Source organism: Varanus komodoensis, unplaced genomic scaffold (assembly GCF_004798865.1).
Source record: "Varanus komodoensis strain SLA01 unplaced genomic scaffold, ASM479886v1 scaffold37, whole genome shotgun sequence".
Classification (NCBI taxonomy): domain Eukaryota; kingdom Metazoa; phylum Chordata; class Lepidosauria; order Squamata; family Varanidae; genus Varanus; species Varanus komodoensis.
Genome location: NW_025335889.1, coordinates 2,813,501 through 2,833,731, shown reverse-complemented (window position 1 = coordinate 2,833,731; position 20,231 = coordinate 2,813,501). Strand labels below are relative to the sequence as shown.

General features: G+C 37.4%; 1 protein-coding gene across 1 annotated transcript; it reads left to right on the top strand.

Annotated features, from left to right (window-relative positions):
- Positions 1–71: 71 nt before the first annotated feature.
- On the top strand, positions 72–18,654 carry LOC123028479 (translocating chain-associated membrane protein 1-like 1). Its single transcript, XM_044440302.1, has 11 exons — positions 72–308; positions 3,670–3,730; positions 4,779–4,897; positions 6,512–6,628; positions 6,722–6,780; positions 10,230–10,314; positions 10,756–10,826; positions 11,144–11,248; positions 13,428–13,571; positions 13,917–14,074; positions 14,661–18,654. Exons 1-11 carry the CDS (start codon positions 189–191, stop codon positions 14,732–14,734), a joined length of 1,113 nt encoding a protein of 370 aa, XP_044296237.1. The 5' UTR covers positions 72–188; the 3' UTR covers positions 14,735–18,654.
- The last annotated feature ends 1,577 nt before the right edge of the window (positions 18,655–20,231 follow it).

The window sequence follows — 20,231 nt, the reverse complement described above, 5'->3', positions numbered from 1 at the left end:
CGGTGGTTGGTCGAATAGGGAAAGAAGGGCGGTTAAGAGTTGTGGACGGGTGGGGGAGGAAAGGGGTGTGTGAGAGCCGTTGATGTTTACTGGGCGTGAGGGAAAGAGCCTTGTGAAGGAGCGGTGACTCGTCTCCGTCCTCAACTTCGGGCCCTGGAGCTGGACGCCCTCGAAAACGCTTTGCTGTTATGGGCCTTCGGAAGAAGAATAAGAGCCCACCAGTCCTCAGCCATGAGTTCGTTATCCAGAACCACGCGGACGCCGTGTCCTGCTTGGCTATGGGCCTCCTGCTGGGGCTCATGTTCGAGGTACGATGACTAGAGCCAAGGGAGGGGGAGGGAAGCTTCTTGGGCGAGCCACGCCCCTTTCTGCCCCCACTCGCCTCATGCGCGGAGGCCTCGCATTCCCTGAGTTCCGGTGTGTCCTCTTCTCGCTGTCTTCCTATTGATTGCTACTCGTAGCCTCACACTCCTTTACGTGCTCACGAGCTTCCCTAGTTAGCTTTTCGCAACAGTCGCAGTTTGTACCCTTACCTACGGCTCCAGCCACAAAAGAATCGAATGGGCGTGTTTGTTTGCCTCCTCTGATCCCCACCCCAACCACACACACCTTCTTTGCCGACAAGAAGCAGTCTTGAGAATGTCCCCCCCCTCCATAAGTCTTGCAAATCGGCGAAGCCACATGCCATACATTCTGTTGGGGGTGTCAAACCATATACCATCCCTTGGTGGTATAAGAGCTACAAGGCAACGTTGCTGTTTTCTGTAGCTGTACCATTCTTTAATGCAGTTTTAGTTAAGGTTGTCAAAGACCACTCCTAGTCGTGACTGTGTATTACCTGCAGTATCCAAACTAGTATGCCTTTTCTGTACCAGTTGCTGGAGAACACGGGTGGGAGGGGCTACTGCATTCATGCCCTCTAAGTGGGCGTCCTGTAGGTAGGTGGTGGCCATTGTGCAAATAGAATGTTGGTGGACTAGATAAGCCTTTGGTCTAATTGAGCAGAACTCTTCTATTGTTACAGTGAAGTAAGATTGTAAAGATGAATGCAACAACCTTGTGAAATCTTCTGTTGAAAGGTTTGGACCAGTGTCCACTGATCCCCTAAATAGGTCCCTTTCTATTTCCAAGGCCCCTGCCTGTGTCCCCATGTTGCATCCTGCTGGAAATTGTCATAGTACTAGAGTTCAGCCCTGCCTGCTGTTGTCACTGCTAAAGTTCATTCTTGGACCTTATGAAGAATAAATTGCTCTGGGCAGAAGCACTAATCACATTGTTTGAATAACTGTAGGGAGCCTAAGACATCAGACTTTACTTAGTGGGAAGACCTTACAGATATAGGTTAGTTTTTCTAGACAGCCAAAGCCTGGTAATGTCTTTCTTGAACACTGTCAAGCTGTGAAGCTTTGAAGGGTTTGCATAAGTTAGCAAGAAGCTAGCCATAGCATTAGAACACCACCAGTTGCTGTAGCACTGATTAGCTTAGCTGTGCTTTGTTTTAGTTCCACCATAGTGCCTTGGAGAGCTTCTGTGGCTCACAAGCATTTGGGGCCTGCAGTCCAAACCCGGGCATCTTTGTTCAGAAGCAAGAAGGTGGATCTAACAATATGCAAATTCTGTGTTCATCTGGTTACAGATGGTTAATACTGGTACAGGGAGCTTGTAAAGTACTATTTTTTGCAGACATCAGTTTCAGCCCAGGTAACTAATCTTGATGACAAGACACAAACTATGGTATCTTTGTTTAACAGTATCTCAGGTGGGAAGCACAAACAACACTGCATGTCTTCCTGATAATAGGCTTATAAACAGTCATGTCTCGGGGGTTTTCAAATTTGCATCAGCATATCCATTACCTGAATCATCAGTCCACAAAATGGAACTCAGAAAAAGAATGGTCGGAGTGAGTTTAACAATCTTAGAATTAATATGGATCAACTTTGCTATGGTTTTTATAATTTAGTCTCCCTGTTTTAAGTGGATTTTTAAGTGTATCATTCGAAAAGAGGAGGTGAATTCTCATACAGTTCTTTGGTGTATAGGAAATTTATAGAAAATGCTGCAATGCCTTTTGGTTTACTATTTCTTATAAGCAAAGGAATAGAACTTGTTAGAATGCTTTCTTCAAGGCACAATATCTAAGTTTACATTCCTTTGCTCCTCAGGAAGGCATAAACTCAATGAACTGGGCATTTTACAAACTTTTGACTAAAGCTTCCCATATATTTTAGAACAATTTTGAAGCTTTGGCTTTTGTTCTTCCTCATGCACTGTGGTGTTGCTCTTTATTTCCCACTAATTAATTAGAAATTTGTTGCTCGCTAAATTAGAAAATTAAGTTCATTCTGCATTCTGTAAGTGGAAAGAGTGAATTGATCAGGTCCAGCAACCTATCAGCTATTAAGAGTGTACAGTTATGCTATTGGCAAAGTGTTAGAGATTGCTTATGCTAGTGCAATATCATCATGTAAGCTGAGTGGCAACACTTGGATACTGCCCATGGAGGCTTTCATGTGCAATTTAGGAAAATGCAAAATGGAAGGTATTTTTCTACCTTGAAATGAGCTGCCTACTGCTGAAGATGGACTAAGAGAGGGTCCTTTTGCCTTTCAGACTGCTTTTGCCTCTATTGGAAATTGTTTTCACTTTTTAAAAAAAGCAAAACAAATGATGAAGAATTATAGTTATGTAATTGAGGATATGCAGACCTCTTATGTGTACTCCTGTATCAAAAATAGTGTGTGACTAGTAGGCTCTGGAAATGCATAGTCTCTACACTTTAGGCCCTGAGGTTACCTATGGTTAGACACTGGATACATGACACAATAGCCTGGTATGGGCTTATTTAACTCATACTGATGAGATGTATGGGTGGAGGGTATGTGCCATATCCAATATCTGCTTGAGTTGTCATGAAAGTCCATTGTCTCTTTTGAGGTTTTAGCTCTGTATAAGCCATGTTCACTGTATTTGCACAAGTGGGGGTTGCAATACCCATGGGCATTGTAGTTTTTTGTGGGTTAAATTTTCTAGGACAAGCCATAGAACAGGTGGCCAAACCAAGGCTCAGGAGCCACATGCAGCTCTTTGAGTTTATTTTGCAGCTTCCTGCTGCAGATACCCATGGTGCCCACTTGTGGCTCTCAAACATATGAAATTTATCATATATGGCTCTTCTGTTGATCAAGTCTGGCCACCCGTACCATTGAATGTTGTCAAAGCCAAGGCATTATCTCTGCATTTTTGTTGATCTAAGCCAAGTTTGTTCCTTAGAACCTTCAAACCATGGGTTAAAAGAAATTCAGCTTAGCATTAGCCATACTTAACACAAGTGTAGGTGTAATAGCTAACTGTTAAAAAGAATCATGGGAGGAGGGAATTCTTACATGAAAGTGAATGGAAGATGTAGTCCTATATGTCAGATAGGATGCAAGCCTTGTTAAAAGTAAACTAACACCACTTCCAGTGTGTCCATTTTTTACTAGACTAAGATTAATATTCCTGTTGTGCACAAATTCAGCAAAACTGGAAAACAGAAATTTTTAAATTTCTTGATAGGTGTAATAGGTGTATTCTAATTGACAATAGAAACTTGGAAAATGTATAAGTGAAAAACCATTTATATTGTATAAGAACTTGCTAATTCGTCTATTCTGTTTTAAATTTCAGGTTACAGCCAAATATGCCATCATGTTTATTACAGTTCAATACAATGTTACCTACACTACAGGTAAGAATAAAGCAAATCTGCTGCATGACTGGGTTAAAAGACTGGTCTTTTAAAACCAAGAGTGGGAACCCTTTTTCGCTTGAGGCCTAAATTGCAAAATAGAAAAATCTGTGGGCCACATTCCATTTGTAGGTGGGTCCAAATGTGATTAATTCTGAATAAGCTTAAAATGATCATAAACAAGACTCCATGTCTCAGCAGCAGTTTCATATAGCATCACGAACATCAACCCTTTACCTGTCTACTTAGAAGTAAGCAAGTTTCCTTCCAGTAGGGCACAATTCAGTTTTATGCAGCATCTCTCCTTCCTGCCAGTGACACAGCTCAAATGCCTGAATTCCTCTTAGGGTATTTAGGGTTAATTTCTTTTAAATATCCTTTTATCTCCAATCAGTGATCACAGGTAACAGCAAAAGAAGCTTGCTGTTAGCTGGGGAACTAGAATTTGGTCTTGCTAATTTGGCCTGCAAGCAAGAGGATCTCCATCTATTAAAAACAGTATCTTGCACCAGTGATATAGAGTGCAATCTGATATGTGTATGCAGAAGTAAGTCCAGTTGCATTTAATGGTATTTCCAGCATAGTCCCTCTATTATACCTCTATGTAAAGCTTTCCCAGTCTGGTACCCTCCAGATATTTTGTGTTGAACTCCCATTAATGACTTTCAGAATTGCCAGTATTCCAGAATTCTATGCATTATATTCCAGAATAAGTGTAGGGACCCAGGTTGAGTAAGGTGGTTCTCTGTGGCACTGCCTGATCCTTTGCACGCTTACTTCAAATTTCACTTGGGCTATAAAACTAATAGGTATTTTAAAAGTACTTGATCAGAGGAATGCAAAGAACAAAAGCATTAGTTTTCTTTTAAACATATTTTGTCTTTGATGATAAATACTATAAGACCTGTTATCCAGTCTAAGAACTTGTTGAAACAAGGTAAGCAACCCTGCTAAACAATTTTTTGTGTGTGTTGTTCTATTGCATAATGAATCTCAAGTGCTCTGTACAGTTGGATATGTTGTAGTAATAATGTATTGTGAATTTCAGATGACAGGCCTGAGCCAGTTCATTTCTATGAATATGGTCCAAAAGATGTGGCCACCATCTTTTTCTACATGCTTATAGCCATTATTCTGCATGCAGTGATTCAGGAATACATACTAGATGTAAGTGTACAATTGTTAGGTGGGTGTGAATGTATTGGATTTACTGTATTTTAGTTCTTTAAGATTCCTTTCTAAAGAAATATGTCTACTATACATTTAGGATATCGGATACTTTTGTTTTGGCCCTGGAACAAGAGTATTCTTCCAGAATTAGCAAGGCCCCTCAGATGGTTATTGTTGCATAATAATTGTTGTTATATTATTATCACCAACTAGCCAATCATGGTTCACTTTTGGAGGACCTTCATGGTCAGACTTCTTTTCCCTTTCTTGCCTTCATTTGCTTGTGGAGCAGAGAGTCCTTTATAAAGTGGTTCAGTTCTTTTCTTAAGATGTCTCAGAAATCTCGAATCTGGCAAATACTAGATTTCAAAAATTGTTTTCAGTGGGAACCATTAAAGGATACTGCATTAGTAGTGCTTGATAGATTTTAGATGTCATTAACTTCACAGGTTTTACCATGTTTCCTCCATAGTTCTGTTTCCTAATTTAACTTGGCAGTTTATTGATAAACATAATTATATCAGAGTACTGCTTCCTCCCATATGAATCTGCCTAGTAGTTAAAATCTTAAGAATCCTTACTTTAGGTGACCCCCAACTCTGGATATTAGGTAGGTGGCAATTGGCATGCTGCAGTTATGAAATATTCTGCCCAGGGATGTTTCTTTGGTCTAGCTTTCCATATTGGCAGAAGGTAACAGTGCTAGCACGCAGGTTGATGACTGGAGGCTGAAGTTGCTGGTCCACCTGTGCATCAGTTTCATAAAGTGAACTACTACAGTGCACATTAGAAATATTTACTGGCACTCTCCCTCCCTTTACCTGGCTAACCTCTAAAAGAGCTCAGTAACTGACCAGTTGTTGCTATTCTGAATCGGCCAAGAAAAATGTTAGTTTTTGTAACCATATGGTATACTTTCTCAGCCACCTTTCCAGAGGAACTTACCTATCTTTTGCAGTCAGGAACCTGCCTAACCTATATGAGATCTGTGCCTGCACTCTTCATTTGTGCACTGCCCCTACCTTCCTTACCATATTAAGACTGAAGACTTTCTAGGTTAATTAACCATAGTTTCCAGTTATGCTTGAACCTAGTAACTAGAGTTTTCCTGGATCTGAAATAGACTTCAAACTGTTGCTTACATACTTGGTTTGTTTCAAACGTGATAGCCTACCCTGTGGTTTATTTAATTTATTGAGTTAATTTATATACTGGCTTTCTGCACAAAATGATGCTCAAAGCAGCTCAAAGTGAATTAATTAATCCAAGTGGGTTCAGTTATGGCAAATAGAGAAGGAGCAGCATAAGAATAGTGCCCAGTTACAAGACTTGTGTACATATCATCTTAAACTGACAGACATACTTGTTGTGTATAGGGTAGATATGTTATGGAACACATCAATACTGTGGACGTGGCCAGTAGCAAAAACTAAGGACTAATTTCCCAGTTTGGAACACTGAGGCATTGGAATATAGAAGTTGAAGATAACAAAACTGGTATCATTGGTATATTAGATTAGCCTCTTGAACAGAGGTATTGCAGTAAGCACAGAAATGTTGACTTCTGAATTTCTGCAAATTATTACCCATGTTTTGTTTTTTATTTTCTAGAAAATTAATAGACGTCTGCACTTGTCAAAAACAAAACATAGCAAATTCAACGAATCAGGGCAACTAGCATTTTTCTACTTGTGTTCATTTGTATGGGGAGCAAGTATTTTGTCTGCAGTAAGTAAGTCAAGCTATTTTTCTCAAATTGAAATTGAATGTACATTAGGCCAACTATATCACCGATTTTTTAACTTTGTTTTTTCCTCTTAGGAAGAATTTACAACAAACCCAACTTTGTTGTGGAAAGATTATCCACATTCTCATATGTTGTAAGTCTTACTCTCTTTTTCCTTTGTTTTGGTGTGTCTTGTTTGCTGCTTCAGATTTCTGATATCTATTTAAATAAAGCCTTGAATGTCTACTTCTTAAATAGTTCTTACTTAAATTTTATATCCTGCACTATAAGTGGTCCTGAAAAGTTGTAGAAGAATTACCATGTTTAGACCAGTTGTTGCCTAGTCTACAGAAGAATGCTTCATGAAGGTATGCAAGCAGATATGACAGAGAGACACATCGCTTCTGGTTCATTCCCAGGTATCTGGGTATCAGGAAGGCACTCTCTTTGAATGTGGACAAAATTCTGAATGGCATGGCTGATAACTTTCAGTGATTGTCGTTTTAGGCATGTGTAAGTTCATCTTAACCAACTATTTATAGTAGTTGTCATCAGAATACCTGTGGCAGTGGGTTCCACCCATTGATAACAAGTTGTTTGCAGAAATAATTTTCTCTTTCTTAGATCTGTTGCCTATAACTTTCAGCAGCATGCATGGGTTTTTGTATTCTTGGAATCAATAACCCTTCCCACTGATTATATTTAAATGCCCTGATAGTTTATACATGCCTTCATGAGAAATTCTGACAATTCTAGCTGCACTTCCCCAGCTTTATTGTACTTTTTGATGTGGAAACATGATTTTCAGATCAGAATATGGACTTGGCATAGATTTAAAATGTTATATATATTGATGGGTTTACTAATGATTAATATTGGCTGAGTTCACACCTATGATGATTGCCACCCTGGCAATAGGGCACAGTGGCCTGTTTTCCAACAATCAGGTTCATTGTGAGTACTACTTCACTCTGTCTCCCTGCTCATTCCTCTTCACTGTGGGTGTCCCCTTGAATGTCCGTAGAGAAGTGAGTCTTTTGTGACAACAGCTGTCAAGAGTCCCCACAGTGCAATAAGTTCAACTTTCCGTCTTTGTGCTGGACAGGCTGTGAGTATTTACATAGCCAAGACTGAATGCGGAACAGGGCAAGAGCCCCGTTTGTCTACAGGGGCAAAGAAGAATTTTAGAAATATTTTCCTTGTTCCTCTAGTGCAAACAGGGCTCCTGCTCCTTGAAGCACAGCAGGGAAGAAGGGGGAGGAGAAGATGAGGATGCCCAATATACATGGTAACACCAACTTGAACGCAGGGCAACCCCTAACTCCTGCCCAAGTGGACTGTTCTTGGGCAGGAGTTGAGGAGCCTGATCTGTCTGGCAACAGTGCTATCTGGAGGGAAAGGCTGGGGTACTCAATTTATTCCACACCAAAAGTGGGACAACACTGCAGAATAGATTGCTGGTCCCTGCCTCTGAGTGAGACCACACCCACCAGTCAAGGAGGAGTAGTTTCCAGCTGGAAAGAGCAGATCTCAAGCCTTTGACAATGATACCTGCTCTGTTCCCCAAGAGGTAGGGAAAAGCTTCTGATAGTTGTATCCAAATATTTCTTGAGTGCTTTGGAGGCTGCTACCAGGGATACTCACTTGGTGTCCATTTTTCAAAAGTGGCAAGGGATTTTTGCTTATCTTGTCAGCTGGATGGCTGCCTGTTGGGCACAGCCTTGGTGGGTTTTGTCATCCTGGTTTGAATGATGTGAGAACCCACCATAGGTGACAAGAACCCTAGTGTAGCCCAGACATTAGGACAGCTTGTTTGAAAAACAGCATTGAAGAGGAGACCCTGATCATAGGACACAACAGCCTACCCACAAAAACAAGGTTAGGTTGTTGTGTCATCAGAACCAGGTCATTGAGTTTGACTTGGAAAATAGAACTGATGTTCAAGATCTTTCCTGATAACAGTCTGTTCAGACACATATGTGTGAAGATGACAGACGTTACTCTACATTAGCTTGGAGCCCTTCACAGTATTTTTTGATTTTATTGTCTGGCAATTCAAATAGTTTCTAATGATGTCTGGTCAATGCTATGACAGCTCCAGCTTTAATTCCTGACCTTTCTTCACTACCATCACATCCCAATTCCTTTGGGATGAAAACTTTTATCTACTTTTATCCTGTAAAAGATGAACACTTTTATCCAGTAGTGTCTATGTTTTCTTGGGAACCATTGAAAAGTTTTGCTAACAAAGCAGCAACTGCTTTTTTTGCTGTAAATAGCTGATGGACTGCATTTGCTGTCCTTGGTTTTCATACATAATTAAAATATTAGTTTGGAGGATATTTTTAAATAAAAGGCAGTGCTGAAGCTGAATACTGAGTATATTGCAATTTACTTAACACAAAAATTGTGGTTGTTATGTTCTTCCGCTATTGGCAGAAAATCAGTCTAGCCATATCTGATGCACAGTTAAGGAGCTCAGAGTCCCTCTACTCATAGAGCACCCCTAAACCAGTGGTTTTCAACCACCAGTCCGAAGACTAGTTCGACGGTAGGCCAGTCCCTGAAAGAGCTGCTTGCATGCATGCGCATGACAGTGGCATCTCATTCACCAGGACCAGTGTGAGGCTAGCTGTGCTTTCACTGCCAGTTCCCTACCCTTTCCCTGGCTAGGGAGGGGAGAGCCAGCTGAATAGGAGCTAGCTGGGAGCCTTGCCCTGCCTTGCTCTGGGCAGGCCCCTGAAGACCCGGCCTCTTTTTCTGCTCTGTTTTCTACTGGAAAGGAAGATGCTGAGGTGGGATTGTGCTGAGAGTGTTTTCTAAGCCAGTCTGTGCTGGTGTGTATGGGGGTTTGAGTGGCTGGTGTTCATTGAATTTTGTTGTTTAACATTATGAATATTATTGTATTAAGTAACTGTTTGATTTTGTATTGCTTTGCTGTTAATATTGTATTTGAATTTGTATTTACTATGAGCATAGTAGTGTATTTATATTGATTTTGTATTTGGTATTGTAAATTTTTGAGCAAGGATTCTTGAAAAGCAACAGCAGATTTTGCAGTAGCTTTAATTGAATTAAATATTGCGCTCTAAAAATTTCAGTTGTATTCAATTACAGTTAATTTCAATATTTTATTCTTACTCAATATTTTTACTCCTCAGTTTCTGGTTATTTTAGATATTTTTCTTTTTTGTACTATATTTAAAAAATAATTCACAAAACACTATATTATGTATATAATGCTTTTTACTTCTGCCTCATCAGTCCCCAAAATGATTTTCCTATTTTTGCCAGTCCCTAACTGTAAAAAGGTTGAAAACCACTGCCCCAACCAGCAGCCAAGGAACCATTTATGTATGTACGTATGTATTTATTTTGCTAAGAAGCAGGACTAAGTGCTTGGGCCAACCAGCCCTGCCTTCTTTCTTGGACCTGTGAGAGGGCAGGAATTGTGAAGTTACTGAGATGGTTCCTGCCAACCTCTACAGCTTCAAATTTGGGAGGAATGTTTGTCATTTGTGGTTAGTGTAGCAAGTGCAATTGCTGAATGCTGTATATGTACTATTTTTATGGATGTTAATGACTTTGTTCTTTTACTTCTAGTTTTCAGGTTAAATTCTTCTATATCTGCCAAATTGCCTATTGGCTGCACACACTGCCAGAACTCTACTTCCAAAAAATAAGAAAGGTACTCACTTGTAACATCAGTTCAGTCATTTTATTTATTTATATGTGTGTGTGTGTATATATATCATTTGATTTATATTTCAAACATTAAAATTAATAATAGACCCCCAAACAAACTAGATATTGGGTATTTTATGGAAGGCAAAGGCTAAGAATAATAGGGAAGTGACAAATATATTCCATCCCAATCCAACTAGCAAATAGTAGGGCAGGTTTAATGATGTGGGATATTCCCCTTGCTTACAGGTTGGATAATTAATTCAGCTTCAATTATTATTCATTAATTCTCTGTTTTTGTGGGCAAAACTTGAATAGAAAAATGCTTCAAACAGGAAAACAATTCATAGGCAAAAGAAAGATCAAGGAAAGCTGGCATATCTTATGCTAAGCTTTTTGTGTTTAAATTGTAACATGTATGTTTTGTTTCTCTGTGTAATTCTAGGAAGATATTCCAAGACAATTACAGTATATTTGCCTTTATATTTCCCACATATCTGGTGCCTACATTTTGAAGTAAGTATTTGTAAAATTACTTTGATTTGTGTAGTATGCAAAGTGCTGTTTAATAAATGCAACATTTGTCCTTTTTATAACCTTGTACTGTATTGTATTTAGTATTTTCGAGTTGTATTTAGTATTTTCATGTTACAGATGGGTAAGCTATGGCCACCCAGTTTGATCATACCTGAGCAAACATTTGAATATACTCATGATAAAGTAACCTAAGTAACTCTTTATCTGCCGTAACTAGACTATATTGGGCTTTGTTGCTGATGAGCTTGTTTAGTGAATTAATTTACTGAAGGAAATAATTCTTTTTAATATTCCAGTCTTCAGCGTTTGGGTCTAATTTTGCTGGTACCTCATTACCTTGTGGAACTTATTTTTCATGCCTCACGACTTTTCTACTTCAGTGATGAGAATAAGCAGAAAGGGTAATGTTGCTTTTTATTATTTTTAATATTTTCAAAACTTGAAAATGTCATTTGTTTGGAGGCTAGGATATTTAAAGTACCGAATGTACCTACAATAACCTGCCTGGCACCCAAGATTGGCCTTGGATGCCTGCTCTTTAGTCTGCTATCAGGAAGGATCAAAATGGTTTCTGTAAGGTACAGGTCCTTCTTTGTTCTGGAATTTCTGGATTTTTTCCCATTTATTGGCATTAAGCCTTTTTGAAAGACTTATTTGTATTCTTTTTTTTCTTCTCATTAATCTTAATGCTGGCTACTTGTTTTACATACTTTACAATTTTTCTTTTTTAAATAGGTTTTTTTTGCTTTTTCAGTTACAATTTTTAAGTTGCTTTATGAAATTCAAAGGCAAAGTAAAACTGATTTATAGTGCATTCTATACATGTTCAACTGGGACATACTGGGAGCTATAGGATTTTTTTCTGTCAAACATGTACTATTAACCTAGGATACAACTTAGTGCATGTTTTCCCTGGCTGGATGAGGAATGTTGGGTTGTAGGATTTTTTTCCTGTTTAAACATGCATAGGATTGCTCCCTAAGCTTGAAATCATATGTACACTTATGTTGGAGTAAGCTCCACTGAAGTCAGTGGGATTATGTCTAAGGAAATGTATGTAGGCTTTTCAAGCTCTGCAGTCATACGTATACTGCTACAAGAACACTAGGTTTGTGATCAACCTATATAGCTAAAGAATATAAGTGAGATTGTGATGTCTTTTCTTTCCAGCATTACTTCCCTACTATATTTCCACTGCGCACATTATCATGTGTAGCTCTGTTTTAGAAAATTAGAAGTGGTATCCCCTAAAAATCTTGCATGCACAATGACAATGTTAAAAAAAACCAGCTTCCTTAAAGGGGGGGGGGGGTTGTTTGTGTGTGTGTGTTATTTTACAACATTCAATAAGGTATTTTTTGCTCTTTCTTTTCTTTCCTCCTTTTCTTTAGTTTTTTGAAAGTGGTTGTTTCATGTCATGCTTATTACCTAATGTTTTAATTATTGTATTCTTGTATTGTGTTTCTGGGTTTTAATTGTAATTGTTATTATGCTGTATTTATTTCTGTAAGCCATCCCAAGGCTGTGTAGCAAGGGGGCGGCAAATAAAAACTTTAAATAAATACATACATACATACATACATACATACATACATACTCAAGCTTCATACAGGCATAGAATCTTAACATAAAATTTAAAACTGAGATGTGTTTTCAGACACTCATACTATTTTTTTAAAATAACTTGATTCCTTGTAATTCCAAGTTTCAAAAGTAATAGGACTCTAAAGTCTGAATTCATGGATTGCCACTAACAATGGACAATAAATGTATAAATAGAAGAGTGGTCACAATTGCAGTTTGAGGAAGATGGTAGTATTCAAGAAATTCTCACTGCATTGTATTGCTTACCATAATTAGCCAAATCACAGTTTACAACTTTGGTTAGAAGGGGTGCACAAATGTGTTTTTTGTACAAATATCTAACCATTATTTGTTCCAAAACTAAAAGGAAAGGCAGAATGCTTGTTGTGAGATGAGCATGCAATTCTCGATTATCTTCATTTGTAAAAGTGCTTATGTGTGACATGGTTGGTTTGTGCCACTTTGAACAGTTAATGAAGTGTCTTTAGGTTATGGGCCGGCATAGAAACAGAATGCATACATACATTTATGTTGAAAGTGGCTAGCAATAAATTGACCAGGTTTGCTTGTGACAACCCCCAAAGTATAGGCTTGTTGACTCATAGGTTCTTGTTACATGCAAAATATGCACAAAGGTTTAACTATGGGTTGTGAACTACAAACAACCCAGACAAGGGTCCACAATCAAACAACAAACCATGGATTCCCTTTCTGGGTTGTTTGTGGTTAATAATCCATATTTCAACCATAGTACAAGGTTTGCACATAATGATAACCCACAATTCAACAATAACCTATTACTTTGGATTGTTCTAACATCCAAACCAGGCCTCTCTGGAAAGATAAAAATGCTTCTATATAACAGATGCATTCCAGATAGCTTTTCTGGATGACCAGCATTAACTGCTAAAATAGTAGTATTTTAAATCTGGGAATTTAGGATGTTTGTGAAACAACTGATATAATAATACTTAATGTGTTTGCTTCCTCTCCCAGATTTACCTTGTGGGCTCTACTGTTTGTCATGGCTCGTCTTCTAACCCTAACATTGTCAGTCTTGACATTTGGATTTGGTCTGGCAACAGCAGAAAATCCTGGCTTTTCAATAGCAGAAGGAAACTTTAATATACTGACTATTAGGTATAATTAATTTAATCACATGATTCTTTCAGAATGGACTTTTGGATTTAAAGACTTAGATGTTACCAGAAAAACTTTATTGATAAAAAGAAATGTTAATACATTGAAAGTGTAACTTGCATCTTGGACAAATGGTGGATTGTCCTTTCCGAAATCTATTTTCATTATATTCCAAGATGTATTAAATATAACAAGAATTAGTTCAAGGATTTTGGTTTTTGTTATGTATAGTAGCCAGTAATACAGGCTTGGGCATTTTATACTTCTTAAAAAGTAACATCTGATTAATGTTTAGAACTGCAACAATAATGTAGATAACTATTTTTTAAATTTGAAATTCATTAGAATTAGCTGTCTGGCTGCAATTTGTTTGACCCAAGCTTGGATGATGTGGAAATTCATCAATTTTCAGTTAAAGAAATGGAGAGAACATATACAGAATCAGATTCCCAAGAAAAAAACAAATATAAAGGTTAAATCAACAAAAAAGGAATCATGCAGACGTAAGTATAGCATTTACAGTATTAGAACTGCAAGAGGGAAATGCACTGTGTCTGATTTATATTATTTTGGTGTGTGTGTACACATAGTCTGGTATAATGTTGTGGTTCACAATGAAATTTGTGCAGCCTATTCATATTAGTATAGCAACTATAATGCAGGGAAGAGGCAGATCACTCTTATTTGACATTTGAACTGCTCACAGGCAGAGGGATTTTGAAATTAGACTGAGGGCAGTATGTCGCAAAATTACTCAGATGCCATATTGTAAGTTAGAAAAGGTCCCCCGTGTAGAAATGGGTGCAAGCATTCATTAACTTTCTGCATCTGTTGTATATGCTGTGCAAAGTATATTGACCAGAGAATATGCATACTGTCCAAAGAATGTACAAAATGCAGTTGAGATATGCACATTCTTCAAGGTCTATTGGAAGTTGTGCATATTGGCTGCAGAATACAGAGTTTTCTTATGAACATATAAGTATATTGTGTAAGTGTGGTAAATGTGCACAGTCTTTCAACTGACATTACCCTTAGCATCCATTATATAATATCTGATGTTCTATTTGTCTTTTTTTTGTACTACAGCTAACTTTGTCAATGGAGCAGTCAAATTTGAAGAGGGCATGTCACCTAGAAAAAGAAAATCAAAATTTTTGTGAGGAGTAGTGGACAATGATTTGACAGAGGACTTTGATCATTAAGTTCCATCATGACACAGAGAGACTGTCTGACTGCTTTGGCTAGAAGATGTCATTTAAAAGAATATATTTTTAAACTTCTGTTCATCAAAACAAAACTTATGACAACCATATTTCATCATGAGTTTAGCTTATTTAACATTATGGTACAGACTCAACAGTTTTAGTTTTTGAAAATGAAATTTGTTGTATCCTCACATGTATGTACGATGCTGCAATATTAGGGGAACATGGAAGGCTTATAAACCACATCTCTGTTTGAAACATCAAAATATAACATTTCAATTTATGGGTAGATTTTTTAGAAACCTTAATTTCTGGACATACAGCTAAACATTATTTTTCTTTTTGTGTAAAACTTTTTGATATATTACTGTTCTCTTCATTATACTGCCTGATTATGTCTCTTACTGAAGAGGCAATTTAGTGTCATCCCCCTCCCCCCAATTTTAAACATTTGCCAGGTTCTGATATGTATTTGGTTAAAGCCAATATTTATGGACTGATGAAGTTGATCATCTCTGAAAACAGTTTAACATAGGCTATGATGTGCATTTGAAGAATGACTGACAAGGCCAGATTTTGCAGAATTTATCTCCTGATCAAATATGAGACCCCAAATAATTTGTTTTATATACATGGCTTCTGAAGACTTTTAAGGAAAGTTTTGAAATATTTTAAAATTGTGCTTAAAAGTTTGCTTTATTTTGGTGTAGGGATCTATGAAACTGATAATAGTTGATATCTCTCAACATGAATATTTAACACGCATAGCTGCAAATGACTTTCCCAGTATAAAGTCAACTTTTGGCAGTTTATGGTATAACAACAATAGTGAGGTATTTCTTGTCATACAACAACAATAATAAATAGTACTACTACCTGGTGCTTTAATGTAATTTCTGCCCATTTCTTTCATTACAGCAAAAGCTTGTAATTTCAAAACAAATTTAACTATAGTTGAGGTGCATAATTACTAAATAGCACTATTGTGTGCTGAAATACTATTTTATCTATATTCTGAATTATTGTTTTTGGAAAACAGCAGACACTTTAAGACAATATTGGCTGGGATTCAGAACTAGCTGCTTGCATTTGTCCTGTAATTTTCTTCATATTTTTGAACTGCTGATTTCTGTGTCATGCCAAAAATCGTGTGTTCTAAAGTCCTTTCAGTTACAATTCGCCATGCAGCATAGCAGAAAGACTAAAGAATCTCCTGGGGAACTGAGAGGACACATGGAATAAACAAATACACTGCTGAAACTTTATTCTAATCTCAGAAGGGAAAATTAATTCTAAAGTTGGACAGTTGGATCCAGTTTGCATGCAACAAATAATCCCCAGTGTCTTAACTGGCATGCTTTGGCATGTGTGGAAATAAAGTTGTTGGCTCCTGATCTCTTGCGCACTTTCATTCCACTTGGTGAACTGTTCCTGGATTGTTGTCCATAATGTGTGTGTAAACTCAAACTTTGGAATGTTAAGATAAAACCCAGACTTTTAGCCCATGGTTAACAACCTAGGAATGGGATCACTTGGTTGTATAAAAAAATGGAAGCAGATGAACGGTCAGGAGCCAGCATGCTTTGCTGACTCACTCCCATGTTCTTGGTATTGGGCAGTTTAGAAGTGTAATAAACCATGGTTGTCTGTACTGTGTGAACTGGTTCATAATGCCTTTTTTCTCACACTGTTTCTAGCTAGTTATAGAACAAAAGATAAATGGGTTGGTTGTAGGGTTTAACTCCCTTTTGTTTGGATTGTCTAAAAGCTTTAACATTGATCAGTTCTGTAAATAGGCCATGCTGATGGATGCTATCACAAAAGCTGAAGTTTGTAAGGATGTAATGCTGTACATGTTTATAGCGAGCCTAAATATACGTAAGATTTCATCTTAAGGACATTACAGAGCAGACTTCCTGAACTTAGTTCTCTCCAACTATCTTGATCTTTAATTGCCATCAGCCAGTGGCTCAAAAATACTGGAAGTTGTTCAAAACACCCAAAGGTCCTCAGGTCGGGGAAGGCCGTTATAGGGGTTCAATCACTATTAAAACTCTCAGTTACAGAAGTTCTGGTTTGAATCCTAGCAGCTTGATAGTGACATCTACAGGCATTGCAAAACTATTCCAGCATTTCTATGTCAGATTTCCGTAAATCAGTGGAGCTCTCCTAATGCTACACTTAGTAAAGAAGCTTATATAAGAGCTCTGTTATTATTGAAACAACTTCATATAAAATTAACCTAGGGGACAGTGCATCCAAATCCCTCAGTAGGTAGACAATAGAAGAGTCCCCCTTAACCCACAGAGAATAAGGGAGCAAGAACGGCTGGGTTTGGACAACATCCTGGCTCTTTGTGGATTATTTAACCTATGATGAGCTTGGTGCTTGCAGGTGGCAATTTGCATAGTCAGCCTCCACTTAGGACTCAAGTAAATGTGAGTTATATAAGGGTTAAACAATCCTTGTATAACACTGAAACAGACTATGGCATGATCCACACTGGCCAGGTTTGTACAACATAGCAACTCCTATGAGAGTTGGCATATTACAAAGGGTGGCCACGCAGAACACAGCCATGTGTTGTGTTATGTAAACAGCCATTCTACATGTCTGCATGCTTCACCATCTTAAATTGCATATGTTAGCTAAGGTAAGTTATGTTTTTCATTTTCATGAAAATTGTTACTAAAAAAAGTTAGCCACTGAAGTGCTAAACATCAGGAAAACAGTACAGGTCTTTGGCAAAATGTTAATGACTAGTTGAGAAAACAAGATAGTTGCCTCTCAATCTTGTGGTAAAATTATACCTGACCAAAATCCTGTGATAAACAAGTGACCTATATCATTCTTTATTTCTCCTTACCATTCAATCACAAGTATTTAGATATTGCTACATAGGAAAAATCATTCTTTTGATATGAGAAACAAGATTTTTTTGTATGTTATTTTGTTCTATAATTTGTATGCAAAATGTTATTCAGGATTTGATCCTATTTTACTCATTTGCCAACCTGTTCCTCTGTGCAAACTAAGTGGAATTTTGTCTGTGATGTTTCATAATCCTGTATATTTCTACTGAATATGTTTTACCATGGAACTAGAATATATTTTTTTATTGTTTCAATAAACTTTTGTTTGTATTATTATTGCCTCGTTTGATAAAAGCATCATTTTCTGAGCAGCTTTGTTGAAAACATTTTATGATTTAGTTTTCAGCTGTACTGCTCACAAAGCAATGCTTTCTCTGATCTGCATGCTTATGGTACTGGGCAGTTCTCTGAGGAGGCCAAAGGCCAGTTACACCTATTTCATCATCAGGATAGTAGCTGTGGATGCTGTGGGATTACAGGTTGAAGTTTGTATTGTCTAAACTGTATGTGATAATTTCAAACAATTTCCCAAAATAGAATGTTAACATAATAAATGAAATGTGCCAGAAAATGAAAAGTTTTCATGACAAGGGAATGATAATGGACTTTGGATTTGTGGCATTTGTTCACTAGTCCAGGTTTAGAACTGCATTACATATCCATGGGAGATAATAGTTCAATTACTCATTGTTACCAGAATTACATTCTGAACATACACTACACATTTTAATTTATTCCCTTTTTATTTCTGACAGGTGATCTCAAGTATTTTAAATGTATGTTAATGTCCTTGAAATGCAAGTATTTTGTGTATAGATACTTGTATGTGTGTACACCTGATTTCTGTGGACTGGAAGAAAAAAAATCTGTACTTTTGCAGCATGAGAGGAACTTAAATTGAATACCATACTGTCCTGTGTCATTGCACTGCACTGATTGATGTTTTATGTACTATCAAATGCATTAAATAAAAGGTGGTCATGTGCCTTAGGTTAATTCTGATGAACTTTAAACAGTTTTTGAAAAACTGATGGTGTGTATGGAGGTGTTTTTGTTTTGTAATAGGTGGTTTGACATTAATGATTCAAAAGTAAAAATGAGGGTAGGTGGCGTCACCTTAAATCCATGCTTAGTATTTAGGACCTTCTGGTTTTGAATGAAATTATTTTAGTTACTTGGAGTCGATAGGTTTTTCTACACGCAGGTATTATTGTAGTTCTCAGAAATGAATTGTTACAAAGTGGAGCGACCAATCAGTCCTGGACATTCCTAAGATGTGCATGAATAGCCCAGATGTTCATGAATACATAGGACTAGACCTATGATAGATGCTATTGTTTTTAAAGATGTGAGGGGCCATAGCATGGGGAAAATGAGTTCTGAATGTAGAAGATTCTACTAGCATCTCAGAAAAAGTCAAACCACATTGCTATAGAATTCCTGCTCTGCCATTATTAGAAAGCTTTGCACTCACGCATGGAATATAATTCTATGCATTTCTGTTTGAAAATAAACCTGAAGTCAATCAGAATTTACTCACTAGTTGAGAGCATGATCTGGAAAATTCAGAATACTTCAGAAATCTTTTTGAAGTTGAGTAGGACTTGGACTAGTCACTGCGTGGCTGAGGGACTAAGTGGAAAACCTATATCCAGATTTGAAATTCCACAGAAGGCAAGATATAATGAAGTATGTGGACAAATACAGTCTTATAAAGGGAACATAAATAGCTTTCTTTCCATACCCTAAATGTTATGATCTTGCTTCTTTCAAGTGAATATATTTTAAAATTGAAGGGTGTTTTCCCTATTTTGAAAAACAGGTATATGTTTCTATTTTGACTGCTGCCCATATTTTTATATAAAACATGTTTTCATTTTCCTTGTGGCCAAACTTATCTGAGACACACATGTGAGAGAGGATCCTAAGCATAATTCTTCAGAAGTAAATGGGAGTAGTTAATATCCAAATATTTTTTGGGAATTAAATGTTACCTTTGCTGAAATATATACAACTGCATAAAAACTTAATACAAGGTTAATTTAATACTTTTCACAATGGCCAGTGGGACATAAATACTCTAGAACAGATATTTCCATAGGCAACTCTTGTGGTTGCTAACATCTTAGTGTGCCAACAGTTTTATCAGAGTCTCCCTACAAATTTAATAGAAGAAAGCAGTTTTTTCTTTTAACCTTTTGTTGTTCTTAGTTGTGAAGTCGCGTCCAATCCATCGCGACCCCATGGACTACATTCCTCCAGGCCTTCCTGTCCTCCACTATCCCCTGGAGTCCACTTAAGCTACAGGATTCCAATAATTTATATTCAGTAACATCAAAAATAGATGTGAAATCACTTGTGCAGTGAGTGACTTCAACATGGACTAATTTCAGCTTTGTTTACTAAACACAAGGGGCAATATGCAATGCTGTCACAGCAGCAGTGCTAATGTCATTGCACCAATGTAGCACTAGCAAAATATGTTAACACTGCTAAGTAAAATGGGAGAGAGCACTGGAATTTTCTCTTTTTCCCTTTGCTTAGAACAGGGCAGTCCAACTTTTCATATCTTGAGGGCC